Here is a 14,303-nt window from a genome sequence, read left to right on the forward strand (position 1 = left end):
GTGTGTCCAACTGGTTTACTCTCTCTTTGGGCTCTAGCTCCACGTATCGTTTACTCCTCTATGCTCCCTCCTACCCTCGCCACCACCCCATCTTCTGCATAACCTGTATAAGGAAGGGTCACTGGACCTGAAACATTAACTCTGCTTTCTCTCCACAGATACTGCCAGATCTGTTGAATTTTTCCAGCAATTTCTGTTTTTGTTTTTTACTTAGAAACAGTTCGTTCAATTTTTTGAAATTGATCATCTTTGTCGTTTAATAGGTTGGTTGCATGTTTGTGTTGGCATGTGGAATAGTGCAGTTCAATTATCAGTATTCCAATTGTGTTGTGACATTACCCTACCATGTACTTTTGGTATTTTTAAAGATCCCTTCGGTCAACATTCAGCATTCTCTTTTCTAGGACATAAAACCTTTGTATTAGGTGGTATAACTTCTCAATTCTGGTACCATTCTTGTAATTTATTTTTCATTTGCTCCACTGCCTTTATAATATTATTACAATACGGGGACCAAAATGGTGACTAGTTCATGTGCAAGCCATGTTGGTGTGGATCAGGCAGGTGATGATATCAGTTCCAGGTTGTTGCTTTGGCTGTTTTTAATGGTAAAAGCTGTGAAGCCAGGTGGTGCTCAGTCATACAGGGTGAGACCATATCAGGCATATTATTGGTCTCCTTATTCAAGGAATATCATTAAACATTTACAAAGCAGTGCAAAGAAGATTTACTAGACTAATACATAGTATGGGCAAGTTGTCTTCAAGGAAAAGTTAAAGTCCAAAGTCATATGACACCCGCTTATAGTCCTTCAGGTTTATTTGGGATCACAACCTTTCAGAATGGTGTTTCAATGTCAGGTAAAGCTTGGCTTGCACCCCTCCATCAAAGAAAAATTAGATGTGCTCGTTTTGTATCCTCTGGAGTGTTGAAGGATTATAGGCACCTGATTGAAATATGTAAAATCTCAAGTGGTCTTGATTGGCTGTGGAAAGGGTCATACTGCTAGTGATGAAATGTTGAACTAGGAGTCACTGTTTAAAAATCAGTGGTTGCCATTTAAGACAGATGAGAATTTTTTTTCTGAGAGCCTGAGTCTTTGGAGCTCTCTTCCTTTTCCTGTGGATACAAACTATTTTGAAAGCGGAGGTAGACAGATTATTGGTAAGCAAGGGGTGAAAGGTTATCAAGTTGGGCAGCAATGTGAAGCTGAGGTTACCATGATCTTATTAAACGGCAGAGCAGCTCTTCGCTGCCTGCCATAAGGATTAGAGATAAATTGGTTTATGATTTTAAAATGAGACATTGTAACAAGTAATGAAGGTGCCCTAGTGTTTTCCATTTCACAATTTCTTTTGAAGTGATGGCTTGGATTTTTATCTTTAGCGATAAGGCAGCTGCTGTTAAGGGCTGTGAAGCTAATTCATTGTTTTGCTTCATGGCTTCTAGGGAAACATTATGGAATATTTTGCGAATCTACAACTGAGAAATAAAAACAAACTCTCCTTTGTAACTTTGAGGCCCTACAAGGCTCAGCAACAAAATGATGATAATCATAATACAGGAGGAAATAGTGACAGCTAGCCAAGGCATTGTCAAATTATGAATTATTTTATGAAAGAGGATTTAATAAAATATATGCATGATAGAAGTATTTAAAACTATATTAATGACTTAAGTGGGATAAATGAGCATACAAAGCCAATATTTGTAGATGATGTAAAATAGGTGGCTAAGGATGGCACAGTCTACGGATTCCTGAAGAAGGGCTTATGCCCGAAACGTCGATTCTCCTGCTCCTCGGATGCTGTCTGGCCTGCTGCGCTTTTCCAGCACCACACCTTTCAACTCTGATCTCCAGCATCTGCAGTCCTCACTTTCTCACTGTCTACAGAGGGGCGTAGACAGTTTACGCGAGGGGGCAAAAGCTGGGTAAATGAAATATAATATGGGGAAATCTGAGGGTATGCACTTGGAAAGAATTGAGGGACTGAGTGTTATTACAATAGAGAAAAACTGTTGTAGCAGAAAGGGACTTGGAAGCCCTTGTGCATAAATCACAAAGGGCTAGCATACAAGTTCAAGTAGTCGGGAAGGCATGTTGAATGTTTGCCTTTAGTTTAAAGGAAATGGAATATTAAAAAAAATTCTAAAACTGTACAAAGGACTAGTCAGACCGCAGCTCAAATACTGTGAACAGTTTAGGTACCTTTTTAAAGGAAAGATGTATTGGCATTGGCAGTTGTTTACAGAAGATCCCAGGTATATAGGGATTGATTATTTTTGAGCACAGGTTGAGTAGATTGGGGTCTGTACTCATTGGAGTTTATAAGAATGAGAGACCTTCATTGAAACATACAAGATACTTACGGCAGTTAACAGGATAGATGAGGAGAGTGGGCAGAATCTCAGAATGAGGGTCCGCTCACTAAATTCACAGATGAGGATTTTGTTATCTCAGATGGTAGTGAACCTGTAGAATTCTTTATCACAGAGGGTGATAGAGGCTGGATTGTTAAGTTTATTCAAAGCTGAGATAACAGATTATTAATTAATAAGGGATTCAAGAATTATAAAGAAATAGTAGAGATTAGATTACTTAGTGTGGAAAATGGCCCTTCAGCCCAACAAGTCCACACTGACCCTCTGAAGGGCAACCCACCCAGACCCATTTACCTACATTTACCCCTTCACCTAACACTATGGGCAATTTAGCATGGCCAATTCACCTAACCGACACATTTTTGGACTGTGGGAGGAAACCGGAGCACCCGAAGGAAACCCACACAGACACGGGGAGAATGTGCAAACTCCATGTGGAGAATGATTAGCTCAGCCATGATCAGATTGAGTAACAGCAGACTTGGTAGGCTGAATGGCCTACGTATGCTCCAATGCCTTATAAACTTTGCAATGTATTTAAGTTTGTGATCAGACAGTGCTTTTAGGAATTTGCAACAAATAATGCAATAAGATGGCACAGTGGCTCAGTGGTTAGCACAGCTGCCTCACAGTACCAGGGACCCAGGATCAATTCCAGCCATGGGTGACTTTCTGTGTGGAATTTGCACATTCTACCTGTATCTGCCTGGGTTTCAGAGACCATTGGAGGTATATTAAATATGGGATATTGGTTGACTCGTAACTATTGTGGGTCAGCAAGTGTAAATGTGACTAATGAGGGTTGCTCATGTTGTCCCCCTGTATAAGAAGGGTAGTAGGGATAATCCGGGTAACTACAGACCAGTGAGCCTGATGTCAGTGGTGGGAAAGTTGCTGGAAAAGGTACTGAGGGGTAGGATCTATTTATATTTAGAAAAGAATGGGTTTATTAGTGATAGGCAACATGGTTTTGTGCAGGGGAGATTGTGACTTACCAACTTGATAGAGTTCTTTGAGGAAGTGATCAAGTTGATAGATGAAGGAAGGGCTGTTGGTGTCATATAAATACACCTCCTCCCACCCTGCCCCCTGTAAAAACTCCATCCCATATTCCCAATTCCTTCGTCTCCGCCGCATCTGCTCCCAGGAGGACCAGTTCCAACACCTCACAGTCCAGATGGCCTCCTCCTTCAAGGACCACAGATTCCCCCCAGACGTGATCGACGATGCCCTCCACCGCTTCTCTTCCACTTCCCGCTCCTCCGTCCTTGAGCCCCGCTCCTCCAACCGCCACCAAGACAGAACCCCACTGGTTCTCACCTACCACCCCACCAACCTCCATATACAACGTATCATCCGCCGTCATTTCCGCCACCTCCAAACGGACCCCACCACCAGGGATATGTTTCCCTCCCCTCCCCTATCAGCGTTCCGCAAAGACCACTCCCTTCGTGACTCCCTCGTCAGGTCCACACCCCCCACCAACCCAACCTCCACTACCGGCACCTTCCCCTGCAACCGCAGGAAATGGAAAACTTGCGCCCACACCTCCTCCCTCACTTCCCTCCAAGGCCCCAATGGATCCTTCCATATCCGCCACAAGTTCACCTGTACCTCCACACACATCATCTATTGCATCCGCTGCACCCGATGTGGCCTCCTCTATATTGGGGAGACGGGCCGCTTACTTGCGGAACGCTTCAGAGAACACCTCTGGGACGCCCGGACCAACCAACCCAACCACCCCGTGGCTCAACACTTTAACTCTCCCTCCCACTCTACCGAGGACATGCAGGTCCTTGGACTCCTCCACCGGCAGAACATAACAACACGACGGCTGGAGGAGGAGCGCCTCATCTTCCGCCTGGGAACCCTCCAACCACAAGGAATTAACTCAGATTTCTCCAGTTTCCTCATTTTCCCCTCCCCCCACCTTGTCTCGGTCGATTCCCTCAACTCAGCACCGCCCTCCTAACCTGCAATCTTCCTGACCTCTCCGCCCCCACCCCACTCCGGCCTATCACCCTCACCTTGACCTCCTTCCACCTATCACATCTCCATCGCCCCTCCCCCAAGTGCCTCCTCCCTACCTTTTATCTTAGCCTGCTTGGCACACTCTCCTCATTCCTGATGAAGGGCTTATGCCCGAAACGTCGATTTTCCTATTCCTTGGATGCTGCCTAACCTGCTGTGCTTTAACCAGCAACACATTTTCAGCTATAAATGGACTTTAGTAAGGCGTTTGGTAAGGTTCCCCATGGTAGGCGAATGGAGAAAGTGAAGTTACATGGTATGCAGGGTGTTCTAGCTCGGTGGATAAAGAACTGTTTGAGCAACAGGAGACATAGTTTCTCGAAATGGAGAAAGGTGCCCAGTGGTGTTCCACAGGGGTCAGTGCTGGGGCCACTGTTGTTTGTGATATACATTAATGATCTGGAAGAGGGCGCTATTGGTATGATCAGCAAGTTTGCAGATGACACGAAGATTGGTGAAGTAGCAGAAAGAATAAGGGCCTGTCAGAGAATACAGGAGGATATAGATAGACTGGAGAGTTGGGCAGAAAAGTGGCAGATGGCTTTCAATCCAGACAAATGTGAGGTGATGCATTTAGGCAAGACTAATTCTAGAGCAAATTATACAATGAACAGAAGAGCCTTGGGAAAAGTTGATGGGCAGAGAGATCTGGGAGTGCAGGTCCATTGTACCCTGAAGGTTGCTGCACAGGTGGATAAAGTGGTCAAGAAGGCATATAGTATGCTTGCCTTCATTGGACGGGGTATTGAGTATGAGAGCTGAAAGATCATGTTAAAATTGTACAAAACATTGTTTCAGCCACATTAAGAATACTGTGTACGGTTCTGGTCGCCACATTACCAAAAGGATGTGGACACTTTGGAGAGGGTGCTGAGAAGGTTTACGAGGATGTTGCCTGGTATGGAAGGTGTTCTCTATGAAGAGAGGTTGAGCAGGTTAAGATTGTTTTCATTAGATAAAAGAAAATTGAGGGGGACCTGATTGAGGTTTACAAAATCTTGAAAGGTATAGACAGGGTAGGTAGAGATCAGCTTTTTCCCAGGCAGGCGCAGTAGATTCATTTAAGATGCGTCTGGACAAATGCATGAGTAGGTGGGGAGCAGAGGGATACAGATGCTTAGGAATTGACCGCCAGGTTTAGATAGTGAATTTGGATCGGCTCAGGCTTGGAGGCGAAAGGGCCTGTTCCTGGGCTGTAAATTTTCTTTGTTCTTTGACACTTGTTGATTTGGCTTCAAGCAGCAAAACCAATGAGAGTTTACAGAGGGACATAGGAGACTAATCAGGTGAGGAATGGACCAAGTATAAAGGAATACAAATTCTTATGAAAAACATTATAAAACCAATGCAGGCATGGAAAGCATTTCTCGCTCTCTTGCACGCTCTTTCTTTCATCTTTGTGATTTCTAATCCACGCCATCTGTGTTATACGACTCAATACACTTTTGGAGTTAGGAAGGACAGAATTTGCCATTGTATCAAAGGGCATTTTTCAGTATTTTAATTGGACACAGTATGAGTACATCCCATTGCTGCTCACTGAGCTGGGAGGTTTGTTTTCAGACGTTTTGTCACCATTCCAGGTAACATCAGTGAGTCTCTGGTGCAGCATTGGTGTTTGTCACTCTCTTTTTGTTTGTGCTTAGCTTTCCTTGGGTTGGTAACTTCATTTCCTGTGGTGACAAAATGTCTGAAAATGAACCTTCCAGCTCAGAAGCAAACTTACATCCAGAACCTCAAACCTGAGCTACAAATCTTTTCAAAGCTCACTAACATCCCAATGCACTTGGCTAGATCCCAGTTTGGAAGATGCCTGTTAAGTGTGGTCGCACGATAATTCCACCTGCCGATCGTTGGTTTTGACTGAAATCAGTGTTGATGCTGCCAGAGGTGGACATGGGTGTGTTAGTTATTTTGCAGAATATAGTTTATAGTAGTTATCTGCAATGAGAAATGACATTGGTAGATTTAGGCAGTGTGCTGTGTTTCTAAATTACCGCTTTGTTTACTGCAGGAATGCTGCTCTTCCACATTTATTATTGGTAATTGCTTTATAGAACCAGGTTAGGACATAGGCCATTTTGGACTGAGATGAGAAATTTCTTCAGAGCCTGTGGAATTGTCGGGCACAGAAAGCAGTTGGATTTTTTCAAGGAGTTAGATATAGTCAGAAATTACATGACATCAGTTTATAGTTCAACAGGTTTATTTGAAATCATGTGACTAAGGGGCAGCACTCTGAAAGCATGTGATTTCAAATAAACCTTTTGTACTCCAACTTTGTCAGTTAGATAGGGCTTGGATGGATTACTTGGGGCTAAAGGGATCAAAGGGTATGGGGAGAAAGTGGGAATAGGTGACTGAGTTGGATGATCAGCCAAGATCATACTGAATGGCTGAGTGTTTCATGTTTCCATGTTTCCTATTACCAATTGGTCATGATTTAGAAACCTGTTGTTTCCCCTTGTGTGAATTTTTAGAGTTATAGTAAGCTGAGATCATATGTTAGCTATGTATGGTGAAGACGGTTGGCTTATTTAAGATCAGTATTTTGGAACAAAACTCTCATTTCTTTGAACCAGTCACAAAAAAGTGGCTAATTATTGGTGTATGTATCACCACTGTTGATTTGTTGTAAAAATCCATGTGGTTTACTCGTGTCCTTTGGGTAAGGATGGCCATCATCCTCACTGGGTCTGGCCTAAGTATAGTTCTAGGCCCACAGCAAGATAGCTTACATTTAACTGCCCTCTAGTCAATCATGGATGAGCATTCAGTGCTGTCCTAGCCAGCTATACCCACATTCCATGAATTATTTTTGTAAATCAGACCTGTTTTTGCCTTTGCAGCTAACCTGATTGTCTATTTCATGTAGTGATAGTTGCTTGGTGAAGAATGCTGAAATGAGCATCCTTAAAGCTTTCGAAGGACCAGCATAGGCAGTTTGGGCCAAGTGACCACCTCCTGTAGTTTATCTTTTGTGTAAACCTGTGTTCTCTTGGCTGCTATCATCGTTTGCTGGTGCTACATTGAAAGCATGACAAAGTTGTATGAGCTGGCAAGCTTGCATACACAATAAACTCTCAGAATGCCAAACTAGAAATTCCCACTCCTGTATCAGGCAGAGTTTTAAATTTTATTTCATTGAATTGCAAGAGGGATTGTACAAAAATGGCCAAGTAATTAATGTAAATAAGGAATTTCGGTGGCCTAGCCCCATGATGAAATTAAGAAGCAATGCAAATTATTTTTAGAATGAAATTGGAAATTTTAACTGCATTCACTGTTCCTAATCAAATTTTAATTTTTTGCCTTTTTTTGACAAGTATCCATTGTGTTTTGACATCGTTAAAGAAGAATAATGGGCTTTACCGCCCCGATTCTCGTTATCTTCACATGTTTGTGTTCCTGTGTGTGCATTTATTTTGATGAATGAAGGGCTGAATTTTACCAATTAGCTTCTTCCTCTGGGTGATTGTAGAGCAATGTAACATGCTAACTGCTGTAGAAAATTCATATTTCAATCAGCTCGTAATTCAAACTGTTGGGTAATATTGGGATATTCATAGAATCCCTACAGTGTGGAAGCAGGCCATTTGGCCTTTTGAGTCCACACTGACCCTCTGAAGAGCAACTGACTCAGACCCGCCCCATGACCCCCCCTCCCTATAACCCTGTATTTCCCATGACCAATCCAACTACCCTGAACATCCCTGGTCAGTCGGGGCAATTTGCCATGGCCAATCCACCTGGCCTGCAGGAGGAAACCAGAACACTCGGGGGAAACCCATGCAGACCCGGGGAGAATGTGCAAACTCCACACAGACAGTCGCCTGAGGTTGGAATTGAACCTGGGTCCATGATGCTGTGAGGCAGCAGTGCTAACCACTGAGCCACCGTGCCATCCTTATACTTCTCACAATGAAATATTTTGAAGCATCGCATGTACCATGTAAACTGTGGCAGTTGTTTGAAAGCAATATTAAATGCAACTGAACAGGGAGCTAATCTCAGTAGAGAGGGTGATGGGTGAATGAGACTTTCATGCAAGTTTGGATGCAGGTAGCAGTAGTCAGCTTTAGGATGTGAAATGTCAGAAACCAGTCACGATGGATGTGGTCTCCCAATGGTCTCCCTCTAATATATCTCCAATTGAAGCAACCTGTCACTACTATCCTGTCAGAATTTCGTTATAAACATCAATCACTTTTTTACATTGACTTCACCTGACAAAGGAGCAGCACTCTGACAGCTTGTGATCTGAAACAAACCTGTTGGATTAAAATCTGGCATTGTGTGGCTACTGACCTTTTTTAACATTGGATAGTGAACCTTTTCACTTCATACACTCATCCTGTATTCCTGATTCAGATTGCTCTTTATTGGCACTCGTGTAGATCTTATGCCAGAGCTTTCCAAACTGGAGGGTGGGACTCACACGGAGTCACATGTTCTCAGGCAGCAGTAGTAACCCCCCACTCTGCCAACTCTCGGAGCATTGCTATTCCAACATGTAAGGAATGGGCCAAAACTAAGCAACATCAGTTAGCACTTCTAATGTTATGAAAGGTCCCAAGGTAATTTGGAGGAACATTATAAAGCAAAATCTGTCACTGAGTCACATAAGGTGATAACAGGACAGATGACCAAAAGTTTGGTCAAAGATGTAAGTTTTAATGAACAATTTGGAGGAGGAAAAAGAGCCAGAGGTTGAAGGGAGTGATTCAAGAGCTTAGATCAATGCTTCCCAAACCTTCTCACCGTGTGACCCTATTTTGAGGCTTAAAAGTTGTTGGGATCCTGCAGTGGGTGGTAAGGGAGGGATGTGGGATGTGCAGTAAGGCGGTGAATTCAGCTGTGTGGGAGATCTGTGGTACTGAAGTTGGTACTTCAGTACACTTCGTATATGCACATTTCTTTAGTTCCTCAGGACGTGTATCTCTATTCAGTTAGGTCACTGTTGATCTGTATCTTAACTCCATCTACCTGCCTGGTTCCGATACCCCTGCTTGATGATACATTTTTTTTTCCTGCTGTTCTTCACCTTGTGCCTTTCTTGAGATACAGGAATCTGGTCCATCACTGACTTTGTAGCCAGCAATGTCCTCCTTCTGTGATTTATGAAGAACAGATGGCATGAAGTGCAATCATGTGGGCAACAGCTGCCTGATATTCTTCCCAGCACAAAATGGGGGCCTGTTAGCCATCAAGTCAGTGCTGCTCCTTTTGAAAGGAACATCCAATTTCGTAACAGACACCAGGCTTTTCTCATAATTCTGCAGAAGTGTCCTCTTCAGGAACATGTTTTAGGCTGACTGTCCCCTCCTACATAACTAAGTTGTCTTCTTAAGATGGATAAGAATGAAAGTGAGCATTCCATAAATCTCCGCTCATTTTGAGTCTGTGTTTGGCATACAGAGCTGCAATGTTCATTCGCAATCTGAAATATTGCTCTATCCTGAATATTCAGTTTAACTACTGAGGCTTTTCCATTCCCTTGCTACCTTTTAATTCCGTCTTTTTTTATATATATTACAAAACAGGAAATGAGGAGACCATGCAGCAAAGCAAACCATCCTTTCTGGAGTACTTTGAACAGAAAGAGAAAGAAAACCCAGCAAACAGTCATGGTAATCGCAACGCACTTCAGAACTCCTCTGATAACTGGAAGGTACCGCAGGATGGGGACTTTGAATTCGTAAGTAATGGAGGATTCAATTTGATAAAGGAATAGGAAAGTTCTACTCAGTACTTTTCCCCTCTCAGATGAGGATAAATAGACAAGTTCTTTTCCCTGGGTTGGGGGAGTTCAGAACTAGAGGGCGTAAGTCTAGGGTAAAGGGGGAAAGATTTAAAAGGGATCTAAGGGGCTCCTCTTTCGCACAGAGGGTGGTCCGTGTGTATGGATTGAGCTGCCAGAGGGTGTGGTGGACGCTGGTACAATTACAGCATTTGAAAGGCATCTGGATGGGTATATGAATAGGAAGGATTAAGAGGGATATGGGCCAAATGCTGGCGAATGGCACTAGATTAATTTAGGATATCTGGTCGGCATGAAAGCATTGGACTGAAGGGTCTGTTTCCATGCTGTACATCTCTATGACTGCGTGGCTGTCTCTTTTTTTTGATTAAGGCTTATATCTGTAGGCTAGACTGACACTTGAAGCTCAAGTGCAATGTTCAGGAAGTGTGTTGATGAGAGCATCAATATATGAGAGATTTGAACTGATGAGATGATGTTGAAGGTGCCCTAGTCACAGTTCATAAGGAGCAAGGCATTTCTCTGCCCAGGCCAACAATTTCAATGCAACTATTGGCTGCAATTTTGGGGGAAAAAATGAAAATGTTCTTCGCAAAACAATGCTATTGCATTCCAAAATTATCTCGCTGCACATTTGGATGTTGGCATTGTGAAGAGAGGCTTTTCAAATATCATCCCTATCTTGTTTGTCTTGTCTTCCCCATATACATTTCTTCCCAACGCAAGTGTATAGTGAGAAATTAGTTATTTTCATGAGCACTTTTCATAACTACTTCATCTTTTTTAATGCATGGGATGTGATACACTGAGGGTACCTGGTTTCTTTGTACAAATTATGAGCAGTGGTTTAAAATAGAGGAAGAAAGATTTGCTTCAAAGTCCTGCCTGTGGCCATATGCTGGAGGTGCAATAAACTTGTAAATAATTTAAATTTTCTGTAAGATTGCAGATATTCATAGATATCTATTTAGAATTTGTAACAAAGAAACAGACTGTTTGGCCCAACTGATCTCTGAATCATAGTTGTGCTGGTGTACACGTGTAACACAGTGTTTTCTGAACTTAATTTGCTTTATCCTATCACAATACCCCTATTTTATAGTGATGAAAGGAATGTAAGAATTTGGTGACTCAGTGGTTAGCACTGCTGCCTCATTGTGCCAGTGATTTTGGTTCGATTCTACCCTCGGGTGACAGTCTGCATGGAGTTTGCACATTCTCCTGTGTCTGTGTGCATTTCCTCCAGGTGCCCCAGTTTCCTCCCGCAGCCCAGAGATGTGCAGGTTAGGTGGATTGGCAGTGCTAAATTGCCCAGAGTGTGCAGGGATGTGTAGGTTAGGTGGGTTAGCCATGGGAAATGCAGGGTTATGAGGATAGAATGGGGGGGCAGTGTGGGTGTCGGGATGGGATGCTGTTCAGAGGGTCGGTTTGAACTTGATGGGCCAAATGGTCTGCTTTACACTGTGTCTCTGTGCACGGTGGCACAGTGGTTAGCACTGCTGCCTCACAGCGCCAGGGACCTGGGTTCAATTCCCACCTCAGGCGACTGACTGTGTGGAGTTTGCACGTTCTCCCTGTGTCTGCGTGGGTTTCCTCCGGGTGCTCCGGTTTCCTCCCACAGTCCAAAGATGTGCGAGTCAGGTGAATTGGCCATGCTAAATTGCCCGTAGTGTTAGGTAAGGGGTATATGTAGGGGTATGGGTGGGTTGCGCTTCGGCGGGTCGGTGTGGACTTGTTGGGCCGAAGGGCCTGTTTCCACACTGTAAGTAATCTAATCTAATCTAATTAGGATTAGGCCTTTGCATCAACCTTCAACATGCTCTGACGTTCAAGAAGATCGTGGCTGATTTTCTATCACAGTTGCCCTTTATCACACTATCTCCCATGTCCCTTGATTGCCTAGTAGTTGAAAGATCGGTCAGTCTCAGTCTTGAATATACCAACTGATATCTGTAGCCTCCTTGGGTGGAGAATTACAAATGTGTACTTACCAACATCCACTTTAAAGGTATTTGTCACAAAATTTGTTATTGCATCCACTTAGTGACATGTTGGTTTGCAAAGCAAAATTGTTGTACAGTCCGCATTATAAGGTTGTGGACACAGTATAGAAGAGATTTGCTGAAATGGTTTTGGGCATGTGAAACTTCAGTTATGATAGATTAGAGAGGTTAGCTCTGTTGTTCTTGAAAAGAAGAAAGTTAAAAGGCACACTGATAGAAGTTTTCAAAATTTTGAGAGATCTAAATAGAGTTAATAAGGAGAATCTATTCCTAGTCAGAAAAATATCAAGGATGCAAAGGTGCAGATTGAAAATGATTTGCAAATCTAACAAAGATAAAATGAGAAAAATCTTTTGCATGCAGGTGGTTCTGGTTTGCAATGTAGTGCCTGGCAGTGTGGTGGAGAGGTGGTCAATTGAGGTATTCAAGAGAGTATTGGATGATTATTTAAATAGAAACTTTGCACAAGGGTATGGGGACAAAAGCAGGAAAATGGCACTGTCATAATTTTCACTGAAGAATGGTTATAGACACAGTGGGCTGAATGGCCTCCACTGAGCGTGTTCTGTGGTTCAGTGAAATCAGAAGGTGAATGCTTGCACCTCTCTGAAATCTTTAATAAGCCCTATGGCTTGATCTTTTCTGACAAGTTTGAAACTGTAGCGTAGTGGTTATGTTACTTGACTGGTAATTCAAAGACTTGATATTGACAGCTGTTAGGGAATTTAAATTCAGATTTTTAAATAATAACTTGTCGATAAAATGTTGGTGTTAATATTGGTGACCATGAGCTGCCAGATTGTCGCATAAACCTATCATCTCACTAATATCCTTCTGGGTAGTAAGTCTGCTGCCCATGCCTAGTCTCTTCTATATGTGATTCTAGAGCCATTGCAATATGGCCCTTAACTATCCTATGAATTGGCTGAGCAAGACACTCTGCTGTCAAGAGCAATTACAGATGGGCAACAGATGCTGATTTTGCCAGTGACGCCCATATCCCACGACTGAATATTTTAAAAAATGCTCCATTGACAGATGCTCCTGTATACAATATAGTTCGTTTTTTTAATTCCTTTGACCAGCACGTGTATTTTTCTTGGACATAAATATCATTATTCTGTTTTGTTTTTAAAAAATGCTTTGAGTGTTTTTAGACATTTTACAGAAAGCAATAACAGTGGTGTCAGTTTGATTGTTTCCTGATTAGTCTTCCAGACCACACTCCTATCTTATCACTGGTTGCAGTGAAAGATTGCATGCCTCTCAGCATACGAATGCTCAATAAATACGACGGCTGTTATTATGCCTATAACTACTGCCACAGTTGCTGTGAGATGGCTTGGAGGCTAAAGGCATTCAGAGTTACTGAACCGAGTTGGCTGCATCAGAGCTGAGATAAACAGGATGCTGACAAGTCTCTAATAGAACATGAGGATTTTTTTTTCCATCACTAGCAAGGCCAGTATTTCTTGCCCATTCCTAATATCCCTTGCGAAAGTGATGGTGACCATCTCCTTGAGTCACTGCAATCCATTACCATAAAGGTATGCGCAAAGTGCTGTTCGAGTGCATTCCAGAATTTTGATCAAGCAAGCACTGAAGGAACATTGATATATTTCCAAGTAAGGATGGTGAGTGACTTTGAGGAAGAACCACAGGTGGTAGAGTTCCCATACATCATCTGCCTTGTCCTTGTAGATGTGAGAGGTCACAGATTTAGAAGGTGCTGTCACAGGAGCCTTAGTGAGTTACTGCAGTGTGATTTGTCATTGTGTGATGCTGATAAAGGGAGTGTGCGCTTCATGTGCTGAATGATATAGCATGCTGTTTTGTCCTGAATGATGTTTAACTTCGAGTGTTGCTGGAACTGAACTTATCCAGGAATGAACGAGTGAGTGTTTCATCACAGTCTTGACTTGTGCCTTTTAGATCCCAGAGAGAGATTTTGGCGAGCCAGGTAATGAGTCACTCATCACAGAATTCAGTCTTTCATCTGGTCTTCCAGCCCATTATTTGTTTGGCTAGTTCAGTTAAATTTTAGTGTTGTAGGCAGTCTCTGATAAATACAGATGAGTGGAGCCCCTGTGTTAATTGCTGTTTAGCCCAAATACCTATAAGAA

At 42.8% G+C, this 14,303-nt stretch overlaps 1 protein-coding gene across 1 annotated transcript in view; it reads left to right on the forward strand.

The window, feature by feature from the left end:
• Positions 1–14,303, forward strand: part of LOC132823005 (serine/threonine-protein kinase 3/4) — a 151,562-nt gene that overhangs the window by 84,119 nt on the left and 53,140 nt on the right. The window contains exon 10 of the mRNA XM_060836531.1: positions 9,960–10,114. Within this exon, the coding sequence (XP_060692514.1) occupies positions 9,960–10,114 (155 nt within the window). The remainder of the gene's footprint in view (positions 1–9,959; positions 10,115–14,303) is intronic.

Source organism: Hemiscyllium ocellatum, chromosome 15 (assembly GCF_020745735.1).
Source record: "Hemiscyllium ocellatum isolate sHemOce1 chromosome 15, sHemOce1.pat.X.cur, whole genome shotgun sequence".
NCBI classification, from domain to species: Eukaryota; Metazoa; Chordata; class Chondrichthyes; order Orectolobiformes; family Hemiscylliidae; genus Hemiscyllium; species Hemiscyllium ocellatum.